This window comes from Cryptotermes secundus, unplaced genomic scaffold (genome assembly GCF_002891405.2).
Source record: "Cryptotermes secundus unplaced genomic scaffold, Csec_1.0 scaffold5, whole genome shotgun sequence".
Classification (NCBI taxonomy): Eukaryota; Metazoa; Arthropoda; class Insecta; order Blattodea; family Kalotermitidae; genus Cryptotermes; species Cryptotermes secundus.
In genome coordinates, this window is record NW_019724742.1 from 1294623 (window position 1) to 1312869 (window position 18247).

The following is an 18247-nucleotide window of genomic DNA, read 5'->3' on the forward strand; positions in this document are numbered from 1 at the left end:
GCTCAGTGACCTCCTTTGGAGGTATGAGGTTCTTTTACGTGCTGTAAAGCTACGACACGGGACCCACGGCTTAAAGTCCCTCCCGGAGGACTTGTTCCCTGAATTTTTCCGCCCTTAAAATTCGATGACCTCCGCCGGGTATTTGAACCCGCGTCATGAGGTGGGAACGTTACCTCTAGACTACGGAGGCCGCTATCGAGGCAGCTTAATCTTACTCTATGCACATTACACTAGTCTTTCTTCCTTTGGAGCTACAGCCCCAATTTTGGCTTTTGCCTACCTTCATGAAACTCCGTTTCGCTTCGGTTTACTAGGTCTTACACATTCGGTAGGACTCCTTGGGAAGGTGATCAGCTCGTCGTAAGGCCTCTACCTGTACACAAGACAGAAAAACGTGCATATACACACAAACACTGAACAGCCAAGCCTTTTGTGGGATTCGAACCCACGGTCCCAGCTTCCGAGCGAGCGAAGACAGCGCATGCCTTACTTAGACCGCTCGGCTGCTGTGACCGGCTTTTACACTAGTCTACAGGGGTATAAATAATGTAAATGAAAATCGGTTTCTTAAATTTCCGAATTTTAATAAAAAATTCTTCATTATGTCATGCTCGTGTGTAATGAGGTTTGAGCGAGATGAGAAGTTTTTCACTTTTATATTTGTTTCGCAATATTCTTGTGATTTCTGTCAATAATCGATGTCTCATTGGTGACCGGAAGTATAGTAGTACGTAAAGAGCGCTATCATTTCAGATTGTGTAAAAAGTGATATGTGCATCTACGTCTCTTTCACATAAAAACAGAGTACAGAACATAATTGTATTACAAAGTTTTGGCTGAAATTTTTTTAAATCGTTATACCCGATTTTGTCGAAGATAGCTCAGTTTATACACGTAGCCGAAAGAATAACTGCTGTGCTACTGATCGACTTGTCAATAGCAGATATGCGCTCGTAATTAATTACCGGTAACTCCAAGAACACTAATGGAACACACACGGAATAATGAATTTGTAATATACGGGTTTTATTAACCCATATCTCAAGGATTTTTCGTATGAATGAACTCAGAATTTGTCTTGGGAGGAGGTAAAATTACGTCAAATCGTTCACCGAAATGCATCAGCCAAATCCATGAAACCACGAGTATTACGCCGGTCACGATAGCCGAGCGGTCTAAGGCATGTACTATCTTCGCTCGGAAGCCGGGATCGTTGTTTCGAATCCCACACAAGGCATGTCAACCATTTTAATTAAAATTCGGTATGTCCGGACAGTGCATTTAACGGAACGGTCAACAAAACTACAAAATAAAAGAAAGTTTCCTTTTAAAGTTTTAAAAAATAATGGTTGTACCCCTATTACTTTGAGCTAAATATCCGAATAATTTGCACCCTAAACAAAATGAGAGACATGCATAGCAAGTGGAGTATATTTCTAACCTATGCGTCCCGTACACATTCTATTGGCCAGCTCTTCCTCGTTTGTTTAATCGCCGTTATAGTTATTGATAAAGAGAACGGATTATGAAACTCTTCGTTTTATGATTATCGTCAGCCCTCTCTTATTTTGCGTCTTTAGACGAAGTGTTGTAAAATAGTTCGTTGAATGCACTATTGGCCAAATCAGATACAAGCTGTACTGCACTGCACTGCAGGACTTGTTACAGCGGTAGTTATGATGAGTTCTATCTTTGGGATATAGCGATATATATTCAGTTGAAAGTCGACGTTTTGGAGGGACATATAGCCTGCATCTTCGTGCTTGCTACCTGCTTCATGCTTGTTTCTTGCTCTCTCAAGCCTGAAAATAGAGGTAACAATGTTCCTCCGAAACGTCGGTTGATTTTCAGTGGACTGTATGGTATTATAGCCCAGGAGCTAGAACTCTCTTTTTATTGTTTTGCTCGGAATAAAAAACTGTGTAGATAAAATACAAATGCGTGCAGATTTTTAACAAGGCTTTATATAAAACATTTAAACACTCATACATTTCGGATAGACAAAGGAGAGTCTGAATGTTACCTTTCACTTTGTGTTAGGGTCAGTGTTCTAATTGCGAAGCACAACTTAATAGAGGCACAGCGGCTTATATACATACGGCTCTACAGTCCTCTGTTTTACCTTGGCCGCCTTTTCGGTTTCTTAATCCTGTATAGAGTCCGTAGGACTCCTTGGATGGGGGATCAGCCTGTCGCAGGGCCCCTACCTACGCACAGAACAACACAAACAGAATAAACGCATACAGACATCCATATCTCGAGTGGGATTCGAACCTAGGACCCCATTATTTGAGCGGGCGAAGACAGTTCATGCCTTAGGCGGAGAGGCTACTGTGATCGAACTGCTTGTAAATACTGTAAGAGATTAAAAATAATGTAGACAGACCCCCTTGAATTTCGAATTTATTCTGTGTCCTCTCCCCGAAGAGATGCAGTTCGGTGACAGCAATCCCTCTTCATTGAAAGGTCCCCAGACTATAGTAACGCTTTTATAATGCCAGCCGGCTAGCTGGGTAGAGAGAGTTTAGAGGAAGCTGACAAGCTCAAGGGGTACAGCGCTCAGCTACAGTCTGGAGGTAACTCAGGTACGCCGTGTCCGAGGTATCTACATTCTCGTACCTAACCACCGCAGTCAAAGGCTTCACGGCATAAAAATCCTAACGTAATCTGAGTGGGTTTCGCTGCTTCAGATATGTATCTGCAGCTGTTTCGAAGGTACACTCATTTCTTACCTTCAAAATCATTCATAATAGCCCCGTAGTGTTGTGTATGATGATGATGATGATGATGATGATGATGATGAATAAAAGAATCAGCTCAGTGGATCAATCTCCGAAGTGAAATAAGCGCCGGAAGAAATGCCTAAGGCCAAATTGAAAATATTTTACTGAGCTGGAATAAGGAAAATTGTTGGCCTCTGGCCCAAATGCTTTCGTATTTACTTCTCAGCAAGCCCAGCAGGAGGATCGATAGTCGCATTATTTCGTTATTAAAATACTCACACGGAGTTCCTGAGTGGTCATAAACCACGAAGCCCGGATGAAGGAGAATATTTAAACCAGTGTTTAATGATGTATTATAGTAGAAAGAATAGTTGGTTGGATACAAGCCTACCATTTCAGTAAACTCTGCCCATTATCCAGTTTTCAGAATTACAGAAACGAGCACAGAGGAAATAGGAAAGAGTCTAGGCTCTACAGAATTTTGATTCGCGAGTCTAGAATTATGACACATTTGAGAGACCAAGTAGTACGAGTGCACGGGAGTAAAAACTGTGAATTTTATAAAAATTGTTAACGCGAGTTTTGACGTCCATCATGAGAGAATGAATGTTTGTGCTGCAATGAATGGTTACGTGTGTATGTTTGTCTGAATGTTTCATTTTTACAACCGGGAATTGCGATCAAATCTGACATTGATTCTACACCAATCGTTCTCAAGTAAATATTTCTGTCCGCATAAACCAAATATAAAACGAACAATACAGGAATTTCCAATTAAACTTTATTTAAAGATTATGGGCTCCTATGATGTGATATCGTGTAGTCTTATAGATACGGCCCATCTACCACAGCACACGGCGTCGCATCTTAGAAGACCGAAATTTTATTTTTCAGCGCAGTGAAAATTGAAAACTTAAATTGTATTCGTGTTCTCACGAATATGAAAATATGAGCTGTATAGATGACACCAAAATCTATTTGGAGCTTGAGGATTTCAAAAGAAATTTGGGCAGATAGATAGATGTGCGTTACTGTTTCCGTCATACCAACATTAATCTTGAAGTAAAATAAGGTTTCCCTTGTAGGTTTTGAGGTTCTCACAGCGGTGGTTATGAAAAGTTCTGTCCGTACAGGGCACTGAAATTCAACCGACTTTTCGGAGTAACATGTCGCCTCTGTCTTCAAGGTAAAAGAATAAGCCAATCACGAAACCAGCATCAAGCAGGTCGAAACGTCGGTTGACTTTCAGCGGGATACAGGGCGTTATATACCAGAAGATAGAGCTCTACGTAATGTTTCATGTCCCGCTTATGCACTGAGCCGAGTTACAGTTTTCTCCTGTTGCCCACAGAGACAGTGGTGTCGGTGTCCCACAAGCCGAAGAGAAGGCCCTACTTGCTCAAGAGGAAGGCACTCACCACTGGCTTTTTCGACACCACGCGCGGCAAGGATGACAAGGATAAAGGTTAGTATTTGTAACGGGTTCCTGAGTTCTACTTCTTGTGCTTTCTGCACGAGGCCTAGCCCTTTGAGATCTGTGATATTTTTACACACGACTTTCCAACACATAATTTATTACGTTTTCATATGAGAACAGCTGGTCTCACTTCGAAATTGAAAGTGATATTTCAAATGTTACAGTGATTGCGGCATAGGATCCTTTGAGGCTTTTTTCATATTTTCTTACTTGCGTGGCAAACCATCAGGAAAAAATTGTTTTCGTCTTTCTTTTTTCTTTACTCCCCTCATTATTTCATATTATTTTCTTCTTTATTTTGCTATTACTAAAATTTTTTGGATTCGGCCCCTCATTACCCAACAGTGCAATTTCCGCGACTGAGCCTTACAGAGGCCATAATAGACTTTGTAAAACTGTCGTGGGCGTTTGCGAATTGCGAAGGATAATAGCCCGTACATAACTCACAAGTGTGTCTAAATTTGAAAACATGGAAACTAAGTTATATAATACTAATGCTATGCTGATTCATTTATGTTCTGTTTTGGATCAAATCATGACATAAAGATAGGAAACATATGTTTTGAAATGTGGCACAGTTCAAATCAAAAACTGATTCAGGAGGAAATTAAGAGGACACTGAACTCGAGTAATGCTTGCTACCATTCAGTCCAGGACCTTTTGTCTTCTCATCCGCCTTCCAAAAACATAAAAATTAGAATATAGAAAACTATAATTTGCCTGTGGTTCTGTATGGGTGTGAAACTTGGTGTCTGGATTTAAGGGAGGTCAAGCTTACGACCGTTCAAATGACAAAGTTGTTGTTGTAGCATAAGATACGTAAGATAGGCATGATCTGCTCTGTAAAGCCTGTACCGACAGAGGACTTGTGTGTATTGCAAAAGTAAGAATTTTCGATAACATGTTATATGTGCAAAATATACACTTGACGAAAGGTCAAATGTATTCATAAGAAACAAACCCATCTTTTCGTCAGAGACGATGTTACATAAGGACTATTACCGCAAGAGTTCAATTGGGGGAAAAAAATCTCTTGTCGTGGGCCTCAAGGGTCCTGACGCCAAGATGAACTTATTGGTGGTAAACCGCCAGTCGTAAAGTAACTCTGACTTTGACTCTGACGAGATCACCCGCGAATAACCCGTGTGGAGGCGGGATCGAATACCTCCACCGTGACCCTGCGAGTCGTAGGTAGCGACGAAAAGGGAAGTCTCAAATCTGAGACAGTAAAATATGGTCGTGAGTCCCAAGGGACTCAGACCTGAGAAAGACTGCGCTGCAAGGCCCAACAGCATATACAAAAGACAGACCCGTCCTCTCGTCAGAGAGGGTGCTCCACAAAAACAAGACCGTAACTGTCAAACAGTAATAAATTTGGGTCTCGACACCAAGACTTACTGACATGAAGCTGATCACTCACCTCCATCGACTGCTAAGGTCAAAAATGGTGTAGCTATACCTGCACTCCCCATGCGTCTTCAGGGCATGGTGCTTATTTTAGCAGTTAATTAAGCACAGAGACAAATTTACCTCTGGAAACGAATGAATTTGCACCCATGTTTATGCTGCACAGTGCGAAGTGAACAAGTTGTTGGTGGCCCACGGAAACCCAGTGTTTTATTTCTCTGGTTCTTGGATCACCGTTCTTTGGCGTCGCTGCAGACGTTGAATAGGTAATGCACCTTGCGACGCCGGCAACTTCTTCTACATATTTGTGCTGCGTGTAATCGTCTTTCAGGCGTGCAGTCCCTCCAAATGCTTGTATACTAGATTTGTTATTCTGGCGACGGTGACTATGACGAGTGATATTGTCTGATATATGACGCCGTGCAGTGTGGTAGATTGTTACCTACGTGTCTGATGAGCCTGTCCTGGCATCTTCATGACAAAACTAGCCTGATGGGAAATGACGTTCATCCGGGACACCCATCACATAACTGAAGATAGTAATTTTCTACGCGTTCTTCTTATCTCGATCTCATTTGAGACTATGAATGCCAGGAAGATTGTTATTGTGCATTTGTTTATTTAATGACATTTCACCAAATGTACAAGTTTCATAGCTTCCGATAGGAAAATGTTATTCGGAGTGTTACAGAAGAGAGATGAAGTGACAGGAGGTTTGAGAAAACTGCATAATGAGGAGCTTCATAACTTGTACTCTTCTCCAAGCATAATTAGGATGATCAAGTGAAGGAGGATGAGGTGGGCGGGGCATGTAGTACGAATGGGGCAGAAGAGGAAGGTATATAGGATATTGGTGCGAAAGCCAGATGGAAAGAGACCACTGGGAAGACCAAGGCGTAGGTGTGTGGACAATATTAAATGGATCTTAGAGAGATAGGATGGATTGATGTGGATTTGATTGATCTGGCTCGGGATAGGGACCAGTGAAGGGCTCTTGTGAACACGGTAATGAACTTTCGGTTTCCATAAAATGTTGAGAAATTCTTGAGTAGCTGCAGATTTGGCTTCTCAAGAAGGGCTCAGCTCCATAAGTAAGTAAGTGCACAAGGAAGCGTTATTGCTCCAGCATAATCTGGAGGGATCGAGTGGTATAGGTACGTGCTGAAATTTGAAATCGTGGCTTGCCGAACTTGCAGCAGAACTAGCGATCACTGCACCAGCACTGTCTGTAACACCAGCCGTACTCTATGCGTATTCACAATAGCCAGCGGAAAATCTTGTATTCAGCACTGGTTCGTTTGTTTGCAGTAGCGAGGGAAAATGTTCCTGGGATGAACTTAACGACGTCTACTCTCTCTGAAACGCTTGAACATGCTCTTGTATAAACAGTATTGGTGTAATTATGAATCAGTAAGTAGTGATAACTTCTGCCCATAACTCCCGATATTTGATAGGTGACAGACATGACGCAACATAACTGTCACCATTGTTTCAATTTGTGCAAACACTGTAGATATATTTACTGTCTTTCTCTCTCCTTCTCTGTCAGTATCAGGTCTCACGTATCTTGCTGAGATGTTTCATTAATTAGTAACGTAAAAGTTGAAGTTAAATATTGCGTTGGTCCGTCGTGAAGTTACTTTAAAGTTTATAAAATGTTTCCTTGGCAAAACTTTTTCCTTCGAAGCCTATTCTCACACAGAACGTAAGGTTTTAGCATTAGCTGACACAAGGTTTCCCGTGCAGAAGAGCCTGCAATATAGTGTCGGGAAATTATTTTTGATATTTGTCTTGGCCAGTGCATTCGAAGGCCTCAGGTTCCTGGATTCACGCATGAATTTTTATGATAATCAGAAAAAAATTTTGTGGGGCAAGCTATATTGGAAAAAAAAACTGTATCCTCTCTTTAGAACTGTAAATGCACATCATTTCAATGCAGTATTTGTAACTATTCCAACAGAACAGACTTATCTTAAGATAAATAACTCTTCATACTTGACGACATAATCAAATGTAAACTTCAGTTTCTTTTACCACAATGTTTACAGTAACGTCTTTATGATTTCGACAGTATTCCACGTATAATGGAACTTTCTGATTAGTACAGATGTGAAATTTTCTTTTAAGTTAGCTGGAACACTATGAATTGTTGTTTCACGATATACTACAAAAACCTTTAGTACATTAGTGTTAGTTTTGTTCACTTATAGGTGCTATGTTGAAGGCCACATCAAACCCCCTTTACAGTGATATGGGCGAGATTTTTCCCTTCGCAGGGCCCGGACCAGTCCCTTAACCCACAGTAGCTCCAGTCCACTGGGTACCGGTAGCTCTTACCCAGGGGTGAAGAGACAGGGACATGAAACTAACCGTTCAGCATCTCGTGCCCAGATTAAGAATGTGTGGAGCTATAACTTAACTCCCCCAAACATCTTCAGGGTGTGGTGTTATTAAGGACGGGGACATTTCTACCTTCACCTGAGATTAGGTCTGACATATGTTCTCATGGCTTCACTTTTCAGACTAAAACCTTATATGATGATTCTGATATATGCATAAGGCCGTGTAGTCCATTCAACAGACATTTCGGGGGCTACAGTAGGCTACACAGCACTATACACCAGAACTCTGCGAGAACCTCAAATCCTACAAATTTACGTACGTGCGTAAACAGCAGTCGCCGTTCCCCTACTCCCACACACTCGCGTAGCTGCAAGGGCACGGTGTCGCTACTGTTGTATTTTCAGAAGCTAACCCGCGTGGTTGGCGCAGTATGCCATCTCTATGTGTATTCATTTTTGCCGGTCATTTTAACCGACGTTTCGGAGGAACGTATCGCCTCCAACTTCAGGGTAGAAGGAAAAATAAGAAATCCGCAAGCGAAGAGACCGTGAGAACCGGCACAAGCAGACTGCTTGTTAACACCACATATACACGGTGCCACATCCCAGAAGACTGCTTTCTTCATAGTCACCGCCGTGAGAACCTCAAATCTTACATTGTATTCAAATTATTTTCTCGTATATCTTAGCAAAGTATTCCCAGAGATGTACTCTTGCCGTTTATTGAATTAAAGTGAATGAAACTTGCATATCTTAAATGTCATAGAACTAGAACAGAAATGCTATATATATATATAATTACATATACATTATATTATGGAAGATTACAAAAGTTGTGCAAATTCTTAATAACATAGCTCTGAAAAAATTAATTGCATTTATTAAAAGTTACACGCGATAATAATCAGTGCCGAATAGTTTCATCCGCATCTGCCAGAGGAGACAGTGACGTAACGGTTAATCATACCGAACTTCGCCCTTACCACTCGCGTAGCTGCTCCATATCGTTCAGAAGTGGAAGTAGGCCAAATTAAGGCAGACCTTACAGGTCATTCCAAGGACCTGTTACTTAATCCTATAAAGCACAGTTGCAAACATATATACCACATGTAGTTACTATAGGATTCTGACGATGGTGTATAACACACAGAGATATTGGATTTTCGGACTTTATCCATCGTCCTGGTTTTTAAGATAACAAATATTTGTTATCTTAAAAACCAGGACGATGGATAAAGTCCAAAAACCCAACATAGTATATATACCACATGCTTTAACCTTAAATGACTGCATTTTCCCCTCGGAGTGTACTTATGACTTTCATGTGAACATCTATTCTTTCCCTGAACAGCAGTAACCATTTGGTATTTGTACCGGGGACCACGTGTTTCATGTGATGTAAGAGTATGATAATGCGCTCCCTGATCAGGGCTCTGACAAATGAGAATGTGGCAATGGTGGAGTGATGATTAGCAGGGGAGAACTGAAGAAAGTCTGAGAAGAACCTACTCCAGGGTCAGCGCGTCCATCACGAAACTCACTTGCAGTCACCCGGGATTCTACCTGAGTCTTCACGGTCAGGGGTCAGTGCCTCAACTCTGACCTGACCCACTTGATGTTTAGTTCTGTTAACGAGTTCCATGCCTCAGTGTGTTAATTTAGTACGAGTAGGTGTCATGTGTTGGTGCGACGTTGCAGATGCCGGAGGAGGAGGTATGGTGTTTGGAATCCCTATCGGCCAGTGCCTGGAGAATGATCGCCTGTCCAGAATCCAGCGCGGAGGTTCTCCTGGAAGGGACGAGCCTTCGGAACTTAGAAGGAAATCGCACCACGGCAGCCGTAGCAGTTTCAGCTCCCTCATCGAGACAACCACGGCGCGTGGTGACGAGGTGAGGAACTACAACTGCCGTTCAAACAAATTACACACGTATATTCCATTGCTGTCACTTCTCGAAACTTAGAAATCGATTCGCGTCAGGACTGCGATTGTTACTGGAATGGAGCGATAAATCTGTGATCCTATATGTTCTTCAAACTACTGGTTTTAGTTTTTCCATCTTCCACATGAACTCGAGCCGTATAATGAGGAACACCTTAGAGCAGAAGAGTAGTGACCAGTTTAGAAACACAAGCAAACAAAGCCAAATGTAAATATGTGTTCATGTCCCATCAGCAGTGTCAAAAAAGAGACTGATAATAAATTCCTTGAAAATGTGACAAAGCTTAAATACTTGGGAGTAAAAGCAACCAATCAAAACCCTGGCCTTATCTGCTCGGTTATCGACGCGCGCTTCGATTAACCTTTGAAGAGGGAAGCAGTATTCTTGCGGAACGTCTGTGAACTTCTATCGAACCACGTTGCCTCTGTTCTGAGAATCTCATACCAAACATAAAAATTACATTTAGCACTGACTCAGAAATTCAGAGGCGATTATTTTCGGGAATGCTTTTTGCCATTAAGTTCAGAACTTTCTGTGTTTCCACCTGCTTTTTTATGCGCCTTGTCATAAGGGAAGGGGGGGGGATATTTGGACTTAATAGGAAAGAAGTAACAGGGAGCAGGAGACTGTGGACGGCCCCGACTCGGAAACATGTCACAGTGTTTCTCTGTAGCTTGTCTAACAACGCAGTCACTTAAAGCTGTATCATGTCACATGGTAGGATGGTAGTGATTAATTAACTCAAGGATTAGAAAGGAAGCGCTCATAACCAAATTTAAGACACTATCTCCCATTTACCTGGGGAGATTGAGGAAGGCGACGAAACCCTTCAGTAAGAATAGTCTCGAAAAAGTGAGGTTTGAGGCTGTAATCATTATGAATATAAAGAATATTTCCTCTGGGTTGTGACACCGTATATTGCAGTAGAAACTTTCCGTTATGGCACTACGTTGCTCTGAAACGTCTGTAAACTTCTATCAGGCTCCACCACGCGACATTCCAGAAGATAGAATTCTTCGAAAAGAACAAAGTCAGCTACCCTGCAACATTTGAATATCCTACATTATGTGTGGTACTAGTGTCGTTATCAACTCAGAAGTTCACCCTACCGCCTTGTTGGTGCTAGCGATGGTAAGAAATTAGAAAAAATAAAGGTTGGAAGGGGGGGGGGGTTCTCAACTTTGCTCTCGGCACGCTCGGGATGAGCTTTCTTTTTCTGTCGCACTAGCGTGAGAATAGAGAACTAAATTTTTAATAGAAATACACTTTATTTTTAAATAATGTAATTTATTGTGTAAAATCAATGTTGTCGTTAAGAGAAAGATGTTTTCTTGTAGCTTTCAGTTTAAAAGCAAAGTTTATTAAAATATAATTTTATTGTTATGACTGGCTACGGGGTGGACGACCGAGAGGTCGGAGTTCGAGTCCAGGTAGGGCCAAGAATTTTCACTTCTCCACGGCGTCCAGACCGGCTCTGGGGCTCAACCAGCCACCTAGCCAACGGGGACCTGGGACTCTTTCCCCGGGGGTAAAACGGCCGCGGCGTGAAGCTGACCACTCACCTCAAACTAGTGCTGAGCTCAAGAAAATGTGGATCTATACATCCACTTCCGCATACGCCTTAATGGCGTAGTGCTTAATTCGTTGAGCACAGGGAGAACTTTACCTCTTTCTATTGCTATGTTTTAACTGATCACTAAAATACAGTAAGTTAGGGTAATAATATAATGTTTATAATTACTGATTTCTTAGTTTGCATATTTTTATTGTATATAGTCGTTCTTCTCTTCAGAGCGTCTCGACGCACTCAGCAAAACGTGCGCCGCGGCAGGCGGATCGAGAATCCATATTTGTGCCACGTTCAGTGAAAGTCCGTTAGTTATTAGAGAAATACAAGTGGAACAGTCACGCAGAATAACACGTTCACGTGTTATTATCGGCTTCTTCTTACAATGTTTTTCTCTTTTAAGGGTTTTCTGCATGAAGGCCCCATCCCTCCCAATTTTCTGCATCTTCTTCAGACACTTCGCTTCCTTATTATTTTCTTTATAATATTTTTCCCCTTGGCACTACAGCCCCAGCGGGCCTAGTCCTACCTCCATGAACTTCTCCATACACTTCGGTTTTTCTAGATCTTACACATACGGTAGGACTCCTTGGGTGGGTGATCAGCTCGTCTCAAGGCCTCTACCCTTTATAATATTAGGGGCTTATTTTTCTGAGTACGGAAATTAGGCTGAAGGTCTGGAAACCAGTGCTTTTATTTTCCAATAGCGTACGTTCTGTAATATAGCACGCATTTCCTTGACAACATAAACCTTGTTGCTGGTAGCATGGCAGTTGTTTCTTCACGCCGTGGTATCTTTGACCTGAAGAATATAAAGTGACGTCAGAAACGTTACGAAAATATCCTAAAAGAATCCTTTATAGCGACCAAAGTAGCTCCTCTTAAATTAAAACTTCTCTAGGGATTGTGAAAGACATTCATCCGCAACGTCATAATGGCGTTGGTTCTTTTGTGTCTTCTCCTGTGTCCTTACGTCATCTGTGACAAAATACAAGTGGCGTCATGGCTAGCATTGCGCGCATGTGACACAGCTATTTACGACAAGCTGGCACGCATTTGGCTCTGATAGAGATGGGCGGGTATGTTTGGAAGTCGTACCTACGGAATTCCTTTGAGGCAACACGAAGAACAGACACATCTATATTGCAGGAACGAATGATATGCATTTCCGCTGATTCTCATTGTCTGGAATTTTGCCGACACGAGGGTAACGTTCATATAATGACATTCTCATAACTGTATAGTCAAATGTCTGCGCTATATTGTCTATCTACCTATGGCTCTACAGCCCTAGTGGACCTTAGCCGCTTTTTCAGTTTCTTAATTCATACAAAATCTCTAGGACTCCTTGGACGGGGAATCAGCCCATCGCAAGGCTACCTACATTCAGAGCAACACAAACACAGAATAAACGCACACAGACATCCATGCTTCAGGTGGGATTCGAACCCCCGATCACAGTGTTCGAGCTGGCGAAGACAGTTCAAGTCTTAGACCGCGCGGCCACCGTGATCGGCGGTTACTGTGACCGATGAACTGGAAAGACTGAAAGGATACGATAGCAGCTTATTTAGAGTACGCTTATTATCGCATAATTTGCGTGGAGGGACTGAGGAAAACGCGACAAACCTCAAAACACCTTTCTCGGAACCAAAATTCCAACTCGAGACAGTGACGCATGAGTATCAGTTCCTAATTTATTTAGCTGTATACGTAATGTTGTTTACTAATTAAATAGTTAATGCATGGTTTGTTTAACGACGCTCTGAGTATGTCAGAGTGGACAGTGCGAATGACCGGATGACCGGTGAATAGTGAATTGGAAAGCATGTGTCAGGAAATGGCCTTGAACTTGTTCGTGATATACTTCCGGCGTTTGCTGGATGAACTGAGGAAAATCATGCAAAGATCAATTTCGATATTCAGTCTCACTGGCTGAGATGTGAGACTGGAAGTCTCAGAACACGACATATGAGTGTTAGTTCCGAAGTTACGTGACGTAAGTTCACGCTGTATGTTGTTTATCAGTTGATTAATGTACTCGTATGTTTTTAATGACGCTTTTGCTATCTCAGACAACATAATGTCAAGAATGCCGTCTTCTGAGCTGTGGCACCGTGTAGATATTTTGTTAACCGAAGTTTCGGAGGAACGTATTGCCTCCATCTTCAGAGTAAAAGAAATCCGCGAGCGATGAACCAGACTGAGCAGACTAAGTCTGCACCACATCCCAGAAGACGGAATTCTTCATAGTCACTGCCGTGAAAACCTCAAATCTTACATCTTTAAAATACTTTAAAATATGTTCAGTAAAGTTTCATGAAAACTGAATAGGTGATGCCGAGCACTGTCAATATTAACTTATGCATGTGTACAAGAAGCAAAGTGTGAAGAATAGTCAACCGAAGTTTTGTGTGCACCGTCGAGTGTAAGCAAAACGCTTGCCCTGCCCCTAGATTTGCACAAAGCGTTACATGTAGGCCACCTAGAGAGTAAACAGACATCGTGGGTAAAGGTAACATACATTTTACTTTTGGTCTTAGGGGTATATTTGCTTTTCTCTGTTTGCTTTTCTTAATGGAGTTTGTGTCAGTTCCTTATGTAGGGCAGTGATCTCAATCGGCTGGTGAAAATATTCCATAGTACTTCGTATGAGGGAGTTCAGACCATAACTTTTCGGGAAGTGAATGTCTTTATGGCTGCAGTAACCCGTGTGTAGCAGTCACCTTTAAACAACTACACACAGCGGCCTTGTTCGTATTTTGTATGTGTATTTTGTATTTACGTGTGTCCGGATGAAAGGTATCCAAAATAAAATAACTATATCTCAGAAAGCTTTTATTATACACATTTGTGGGTTAAACCACTACAAAAGGAAACTATCGAAGTTCAGTGGGGTTAAATCTGGCGACCTAGGAGGCCAAGAGATTGATCCACTTCGGCCGATCTATCTCCCAGCCATCTCTCTGTCCAGGTGATTCCTAACATGGTGGCAGAAATGTGGCGGCGCATGCGCGTAAGCCAGACACGAAAAAAAATTACAGGGTTTTCCTTTTCGATGACATAAACCGCATACGTGTATGACGATTAGTTTCCGAGATATAATTTTGTTATTTTGGATACTTTTCATCCGGACAGCCGATATTTTGATAATTTGCATTTCAACATCCCACTTGTTTTTCCAAATGTGGAACTGGCTTACAATGCTAGAAGGAGGAAGATATTCTGGTGAGTACTAAAATTTTTAATTTTAAAAATTAATTAAGCATTATTCAGAACTGTATCTATATAGTTACACGTTTGTGTTGTACCTACATCTCTTACTCCGAATGTTCCATAACTTTAATTCACAGTTTGGTGGTTGGAGGGTCATTAGGTCATAATGTCTAACTGTAGATGACTAGAACAAGAAACAGAGGTCTTAAGACTTGGTCGAGGAGGAATGTAGATCTGGGATATGGCGTCCTGTTTCGTTTCATTCAGTTGGCTCTATTTATCTCCTACCTGTATCCAACACATCAGTTGAGGGGGGGTCTGTTTGTGTTCTTTCACTCTCCACACAAACCACCAAGGGAAAACAGTTCAGTATACACCCACCACGATCTCAACTTAAGAAAAGGAAGCAAACTAATTTGGAATTTCGAATATTATGGTATTAAAATGAACATCAATTTTAATTAAAATTAAAATTTTAACTTAGAATCAATTTCTCATTTTATTAGAAACGATAGTGAAAATAAGTGTGCCAGCTCACGGGAGAGAGCATGCAATGCAGTAAGCACCTGAATATGGCTATATAATAGTCGAAACGTCTGCCGTGAACCAATTACCTCGATGTATAGCGCATGGTAGTGACTTAAATAAGCGAGCAATGAACGACACAGCCAGTGTGATGTCATTATTCGCTTTGATAAGAATGAAACCAAAGAAGTGTACGGCTCTTTATTAACACCTGTCACCAGTCAGAACCTCGAATACCTGAATGTATTCGCGCTACTCAGAATTGCTGAGTTTTCGGAATTTGTCCGTCATCCGGTATTCTCAAAACTATAAAAAACGTTTCGGAAACTCGATCCGTTTCTGTTCTCGGGTGAGGGGGAAGACATCTACCCTGTTTGGTCCCCTAGAAAGAGCTAACCTCAATCACTGATCCAGCTTCCGAAACGTCGTGTTCTTTAGAATACCCGTCTATGGACAAAAGTCCCAAGATCCAGAAATTCCGAACGATATGCATCCTCATCAGAATCATTCAGAATCTACTAGAATAATGACACGCTCTGCAACTACGTGACCCTTGTTCTTCTCCATATCATATACAGGTGTATAAGCATGTCTGGTTTAATTGTTGTATTGTTTCATAATTTTAAAATTTCCACCTTGCTTGCACTGGGAACAGGAAGAAGAAATCTTGGTAAGTACAGACTGCCCGCCATTTCACTGACTAATTGAATTCAAATTATAAGAATTATTCAAAGCTGTAACATTTAAGTCTAAGCACATTTTTTAGCGACGCTGCCAACGTCGAGACTAAATAACATCTATGATTATCGGTCATGGAGCAGTTGAAGGAATGAGAATTGGCAGGAGAAACCGAAGTACTTGGACAAAGCCGGCCCAGAGCCACTTTGTCTACCACAAATCCTACAGGAAATCTCCTTGGATCGAACCCGGGCCAAAGCGGTGGGAAGCAGGCGACTAACCGCCCAAAGTTTTAACGCGTATATAAGTATATAGTGAAAGTTTCTGCGTCAAATAGCATATTCGCCGTTGCCGGTAGATGTTTGTTTTCTTTGGTCCTTCACAAAACGCATTTCCATTCTCAGTAGTTCAGTGTATTAAACATACCTTAAATGATAAAATTGTGATTTGTTTTAATTAATGTGTTCTCGGAAATTGTATTATATTGTCACGTATTTAGGAGTGTGTGAATATAGACGAGGTATGGATTGGTGAACTGGAATTGTTGACCATTTGATTACACCACTCGAGACTACATTTTACAATTCATTGACACACACACACACACACACACACACAAAGACTAGTGCGCTCAGTCTATTACAGTCTTCACTAGCCGTTTCCTAGCAAACAGATTTAACACAATGGAAATTCTTTAGCTTCCGTGGTTAAGCAGTTCCCCGCTGGTTAAAACTCCACGCCTTCACTCACAGCGCCATCTTCTCAGCCTCCCTCGCCAACTCCAGCTCCCGACTAACTGCTCACTTGGAACTCAGGAACTCGATTACTGACTCTCACAGTCAAAGTCAAAGTCACATTACGACTGGCGGTCAATCAGTCAGTCAATCTTGGTGTCGAGCCCAATCAGGGGCTCATGACCAGATATTTATTACTGTTTGACAGTTTAGGTCTTGTCATTGTGGGGCGCCTTCTCTGACGAGAGATTACCGACTCTCAAATGAACCTCTTTTTATAACCACTTTGCACGAACCTCACAGAAAACATCGTTCCCAACAATTCCTCTATTCTTGCATGCGTATCCATTGCCGCGGAAAATTCTTTACCGAGCCATTGCCTACCAATGCACGTCCATTCTGGCTCCACTATTCCGGCTTTCAGGCGTCTTGTCACAATATCTAACCATGTAATTACTTATATTTGTTGTTCTTTAGCGAAGGGGCAGGCATCTTAATTGGCCTTTAATATGTTTTAACAGTGCTCGCCAGTTCCATAACCCCACATTTTCCATGAAGCCCTGTTTATTAACTACACAAACTGCGAGGAGTCGAGTCGTTTTTGAGAGCCACCAGTCGCTCAGCTACTCAGGAATTTTCCAACACTTCATGGAACCCGAAAGTTCGTTACTGCGTTAAGAAGAGCCCTGCACTGGTCCCTATCCTGAGCCAGATGAATCCAGTGCACACCACCCCACCTTGTTTCTAAAGATCATGTTAACATTATGGTCTCTTTCGCATGTAGATCTTCCTAGCTATCTCTTTCCTCCTGGCCTTTCCACCTAAAGCCTACTCGCATACTCGTATTCGTAGTTCTAGCAAATTAAGCCCGTGGCCCCAACTGAACGCTAACAGACCCCCGCCATAAGAAAAGTTTCGGAATATTTCATCGTACCTCGGACTTGGGCGAGTTCCTTGCAGAGGAAACTGGACACGTCACTTGTGACGTCACTGTGCGATTTGGACTCGACTTTACGGAAACCGTAAAGTTCCTTGTTTAACTGACGGACTATTAGTCAGATTAACGGGGGGTTTGCACTTCGGCCTTCGTCCGGTATTCTAGAAGCTAGAAAATACAACGTTTCGGGAACTGGATCTGTTTCCGTCTTCACGTGAAGGAGAGAAGAAGACATCTACTCAGTTGGGCCCTTTAGAAAGAACTGTTAGCTTCTCAGTGAGGACTCTGTCTCCCCGGAGCTGGTCGCTTTGTCAGACATTTATTCCAAACAAGACCTCGCGACATTGCACTGAATGCCAATAGTTCAGAGAGTTGCCACTTCTATGGTTTTCGTGACAGGAATTTAAAAAGTACTAAGGTGGATGAATTCACGCCGCCCCATAGCTCAAGCGGTTAGTCGCTGGCTTCCCACCGCGGCGGCCCGGGTTCGATCCCCGGTCTAGTCAAGTGGGATTTGTGGCGGACAAAGTGGTGCTGGAGCAGGTTTTCTCCGATACTTCGGTTTCCCCTGCAAATCTTCATTCCACCAATTGCTTCACCATCACCCTCACCTATCATCTGGGGCTGGTACAATAGGCCAGAAGTGGCCGCAGTACAAGGGAATTAGTCCCACCCCACTAGCAATAACAAATGGATGAATT

General features: G+C 42.1%; 1 protein-coding gene across 1 annotated transcript in view; it reads left to right on the plus strand.

Annotated features, from left to right (window-relative positions):
* LOC111862663 overlaps positions 1-18247 on the plus strand; it is an 86330-nt gene that overhangs the window by 39093 nt on the left and 28990 nt on the right. Inside the window, exons 3-4 of the mRNA XM_033750742.1 lie at positions 4075-4188; positions 9648-9838. Coding sequence (XP_033606633.1) covers positions 4075-4188; positions 9648-9838 — 305 coding nt within the window. The remainder of the gene's footprint in view (positions 1-4074; positions 4189-9647; positions 9839-18247) is intronic.